Source organism: Aegilops tauschii, chromosome 6, assembly GCF_002575655.3.
Source record: "Aegilops tauschii subsp. strangulata cultivar AL8/78 chromosome 6, Aet v6.0, whole genome shotgun sequence".
In the NCBI taxonomy this organism is placed as follows: domain Eukaryota; kingdom Viridiplantae; phylum Streptophyta; class Magnoliopsida; order Poales; family Poaceae; genus Aegilops; species Aegilops tauschii.
Genome location: NC_053040.3, coordinates 289,275,301 through 289,280,286, shown reverse-complemented (window position 1 = coordinate 289,280,286; position 4,986 = coordinate 289,275,301). Strand labels below are relative to the sequence as shown.

At 43.3% G+C, this 4,986-nt stretch overlaps 1 protein-coding gene across 3 annotated transcripts; it reads right to left on the bottom strand.

Annotated features, from left to right (window-relative positions):
* Window positions 1–355: 355 nt before the first annotated feature.
* Window positions 356–4,433, bottom strand: LOC109781439 (probable bifunctional riboflavin biosynthesis protein RIBA 2, chloroplastic). Of its 3 annotated transcripts, none has more exons than XM_020340041.4 (8): window positions 4,179–4,433; window positions 3,900–3,984; window positions 3,091–3,487; window positions 2,757–2,978; window positions 1,912–2,234; window positions 1,529–1,658; window positions 1,118–1,414; window positions 356–847 (listed from the first exon to the last, which is right to left on the bottom strand). In XM_020340041.4, the coding sequence occupies exons 2-8, from the start codon at window positions 3,950–3,952 to the stop codon at window positions 662–664; spliced, it is 1,608 nt and encodes a 535-aa protein (XP_020195630.1). In that variant the 5' UTR covers window positions 3,953–3,984; window positions 4,179–4,433; the 3' UTR covers window positions 356–661. The 3 variants fall into 3 exon arrangements, with proteins under 3 accessions (XP_020195630.1, XP_020195629.1, XP_020195628.1); XM_020340040.4 differs by having other exon boundaries at window positions 3,900–3,987; window positions 4,179–4,401; XM_020340039.4 differs by having other exon boundaries at window positions 3,900–4,079; window positions 4,179–4,351.
* Between the last annotated feature and the right edge of the window lie 553 nt (window positions 4,434–4,986).

Here is a 4,986-nt window from a genome sequence, read left to right as displayed (position 1 = left end):
CTTGCTGTTGAAATAGTGCGATGCCTTGGACTTAGTTATTTTGCTATGTCGATGTTCGATGTTTCTTCTTCTGTTGCCTCTGCACGGCTGTTCAGACTGTTTAGTTGCGTGCTGATGGTGCTTCAGGGTTTTCGCCCCGCGGTGTACGTTTCGATTGCGATTGCGAGCGCCCACAGTGGGTCTCCTAAAGTGCTTGAACTCGCTTTTTCCCTTTCCCTATTTGTTAAGACTTGGATTCGGCTGTATTTCATTATTTCTATATAACGGAAAGGGGATTAGCCCGATAAAAAAAAAGTTGCAAATGAAAATAGAGGGCCATTCAAAGAACTTAACCTCCCACCGCAAAAAAAAAGAACCTAAACCTCCTTTGGCAGTGGTCTTGCTCATAATTGTATTCGATTTTGTATATTTACAATAATGTGTTTGTAAAATCTGGGAATTACAAATTAACTATGGGACAATTGGATAATAATTATTATTACTGGCCAAATATTTATATTTCCACCTATCATGGCCTCGAAAACAATTAACCTGGAACATATGGATTGAAATAATCCCAGAAACTCAACTGTAGAAGAATATCATCAGATAAAAATGTGAATGGAAGCAAGTCCAGTTGGCCTAGCGCTTCTAATCTGTTCCGTTGCTTTGGGTCGGATGGTCAATTGGAGTATACATGCCCCATTTTCGTTCTTTTGGTCTCCAAGTATCTCTGATTCTCAGTGGTTATTGGAGTTACCAAGGGCACCCTACCAACAATGCTCAACCCGTAACCCTTCAGACCAACATATTTGGCAGGATTGTTAGTCATCAACTTCATTGAACGGACTCCTAGATCACGTAATATCTACAGAGAATAAGCGAAAATGTCATGACTCCTGGAATACATCAAGAGAATGCCATGTGACTTCTATAATAGCAAGGATGCACCGGATAAGATTAGTAACAGCAAATTCATGAAGAGGATGGATAAGCATGTCGGGCAAGTCCATCTAAGTGGATTTTTTTAACAGTTGTGCATACTGTATGAAATACGAAAATCAGTTCAATGTGCCCCTGGAAGTCTTCCTATATAAAAATGTATATGATATACCAAAGGGATAATGTAGATTCTTACCTGTGCACCGATCCCATATTCCCTCGAGTCCACAGGCAGTCCTAGTTCCTCGTTAGCCTCCACAGTGTCACGTCCTTCGTCTTGTAAGTTATAAGCACGAAGCTTGTGACCCAGACCAATGCCCCTCCCTTCATGCCCACGAAGATAAACTAGTACACCCCTTCCAGCCTTCTCAATCCTCTCCATTGACATTGCAAGCTGGTCACCACAATCACATCTTGCTGATCCAAAAATGTCTCCTGTGAGACACTCGGAATGGACCCTCACAAGAATATCTTGACCATCTCCAATCTCACCCTGTTGGTTGTGGACAGAATAATACAAGGATAAAATCAGGTTTTAGGAGGGAAATAAACTACCAGATCTAACAATTACGTCCTATAGAAGCATTATAAGTCTTCAGTATCTTACTTTCACCATTGCGATATGCTCGATCCCATCAATAACAGATCTGTAGCAGTAAGCACGGACATTGCCCCATCTCAAAGGTAAGCGTGCAACAGATGCACGTTCAATTAGTCTGTCTCTTTTTCTCCTATATCTGTAAAAGAATTTCTGTGAGCATGCCAACAAGTATTTCATAATAATCATAACAAGAAAAAAGAGGATAACGAAAAATAATAATATTTAGTATTTACATCCTATCAAAAATGCCAAGTCTTTTGTTAAGTGTTATAGGAACTATTAGTGACCTATTACTCTATTATCCTATATGTCAAGTAACAAAAACCCTCAAGGCTAATACAGGAAGCATCAGGACTTGGTCAGGGCTGAGGTTATGTCAAAGAACTTACCTAATCAAGTCAGCAATCGATACGATCTTCAAATTATTCTTTTCAGCAAACACGCGCAGCTTGGGTAAGCGAGCCATGGAGCCATCCTCATCCACAATCTCACAGAGTACTCCAACAGGAGGTAACCCAGCCAGCACAGCAAGATCAACAGATGCTTCAGTGTGTCCAGCTCGTTTGAGAACACCCCCATCTCTGTACTTCAGAGGGAAAATATGGCCAGGCCGATTGAAATCTTCAGGCTTTGAGTAAGGAGATGCAAGAGTCATGACTGTCTTTGCCCTATCCTTTGCAGATACCCCAGTCGTTGTGCCTTCTTTAGCATCCTACAGACCATAACAGATAAATTGCACCTTGGTAGAAAATTTCTATCGCAGAGATGTTTGTTGGGAACAACTAACACCTAGGTTGATTTATTTTCCAGTATGAAATAACGAAATTAGTAAGCTATATGTGCTTCATCCGTTAAGCAAATTGATAAGATAAAGAATTGTTTTGGACTTTTGGTTAGAAGTTGCATATGATGTAGATCAGACAGTATTTGTTCTATAGGACTCCAAGAAAAGAAGGATGATAACAGGGAAGGACAATTTTGCAACAACAACACAGACACACCAAAAAACAAAGGGTGCCAACAAGTTGCTCAGACCAACATGAAGCTCGTCAAATTGATTTGTGCTTGTACCACAGACCACCGTATCTGTGCATTTTTGCTTTTGCAAAGGAAAAGAAATGGTAGAGAGAAGCATGCCATATCCATACTTTTAACAAGCAACAGAGAAATTGTTGCATATAACACCATAACTATGTAATATAATGCTGAAACATGAATAACAATAGTAGCATACCACAGTAATGGTGAAAGCAGTACATAGCTTCTCCTCATTTTCCTTTGTTGAAACCATCAAAGGAAGGTTCAATCTTTCCAGATCATTTTCTTTCATGCTAACACACACAATTCCTGTGCTATGCCTTACTATGAAAGCCATAGCCTCTGGGGTAACCAAAGAAGCAGCCAATATAAGATCACCTTCATTTTCTCTTGATTCGTCATCAACGACAATCACAAGCTACAAGAGCCATCCAATGTCAGGAAAATACCATGTAGCAGTACCAGAACTTGTTAGAAAGATCAACAATAACAAATAAGCCATCAAACAAAGAATTGCAAGGCGTACTAACTTTTCCTTGTCGAATGTCCTCAATAGCCTCCGAAATAGATGAGAAGCCCTCGGTCGGGCTATCCAGATCAAGTTCAGCATCGTCTTCTTCGTTTGACAATGTGTCCACGACACATGACAGATCAGTAGATATGATTTCTGCTGCAACAACAGAATCCACAGGAATAACAGAGTTTGTGGTTGGATGGTCCTGGGCTCGCACAGAAGTGCTCTTTAGTGACAGAGTGTCATCATTTTCCAAGCAACCATCAGCTGGAAATCCACTATTCTTTTTTAAGGATGCTGCTATCTTCAAGCCCACAGACTTCATGTTGGCATTTCTCGAATTTGTGGGAAAAGAATAAGAAACTGATCCCTTTGCCTGCTTGGAAACATCACTGCCTCCCAAGAACTGCACTCTGCATTCGTACAAACAGGTGAAAATAAAACCTGCAAATCAGTCTCACTCATTCAATCAATTAGGCTTAAAAAGACAACTTCAAAAAACTATAGTCATGCTTCTCTATTTCAGTTCCAGAGCTGTGAAGGTTATATTTCGGTATCTTAAAACGGGGCATTATGTTTGTCATCTTACAACAGAGTTACTACAACCGTACTATCATGTTCGTTCATCAACTAACTGTTGATCGCTCCACACTAGAGACGCTGACAAAAACCAGTAGACCATTGGTGGGAGCTATCAATCAAACGTACAAAAGCGTGGATTCCTATGCGCACAGTGCCAACAAAGCAAAGCAATCAAGAAGTGTGGCCAGCGCAAGACGAACAGAGGGAGGGCCGGAGGGGGCTGCGCAGGCGGAGAGAGCTTACGGTTGGCGGCGAAGCACGGCGATGGACGAAGACGACGGCGCAATCGAAGACATCCCGATGCTCCCCTCCAAGACAGGGACTCAAGCTGCTAATCAACCACGGAGAGCCGCGAAATCAGCGACCGTACGTCAACATCTCGAACCAAAATATTCAAATTCCCGTCTAAAAGACGCGCGAGATCTGAAAACGACAAATCAGCGATTCTTCGTGCTTCGATCTCGAGCCCTGCAGCCTCCAAGGCGCTGGAACGAATTGCCGAGGGGCGGTAGTGGCTCTTACCCGTCGGAGGCTTCTCGGCCGAGGTCTCCTGCGGCGGCGAACGAGTAGGAGGAGGGAAAAGAGAGCTTCGATTCGATTTCCTTCTCCGTATTGGATTTGAGTTCTGGTCGTGGTTGGGTGAGTTGATTAGGGATGGGGTTGGTGTGGGTAGAGAGAGAGAGACTGGGGAAGAGGGGAGAGACAGGGTGCGTGATTTATAACGTGCAGGTGCAGCCACCAACGCGGCAGGTTCGCACTAGCCGCCTCGAACCTTGCAGCCGGAACCGAACTGATGTCAGAGGTGACTTCCCTTCAGAGCATGGTTAATAGTATAGCCAGCTGCTGGCTACAAACTAATGTCATGTCATCTACAGCCCATCTTATAGCCAACATGTACAATAGTAGATCAAATAAATGTATTATTTTTTATTATTATGTGACCCACCTTTCATTCTCACAAAGTGACTAGGAGCACGTGCTAAAGCTGGCTCTTCATGAAGAGCCCGCTTACCTTCTCTCTCCTCTTCTCTTTCCTCCAACTAAGCAGAAATATACTAGTTTATTCCTTATAGCCCGCTGAGTCAGCTCTATTATACTTGCTCTCAGGAAAGCACGAACGAAAAGGACAGCGCCGGTCGGCCGACCCAAATTTGGGTCGATCGGAGCGCAGCCGACTGATTCGGCTGCAATCAGCCGTTCGATCTGGTCCCGTGTGCTTCTTGTCTTCCGCAACAACGTAGCTTCCCGCCGGTCAAAGAAAAAACGACGCAATTCCCCCTCAAGAACGCCGCCCCTTCCCGCAGCTCGCCGCATGAAACAAAAAAAAAGG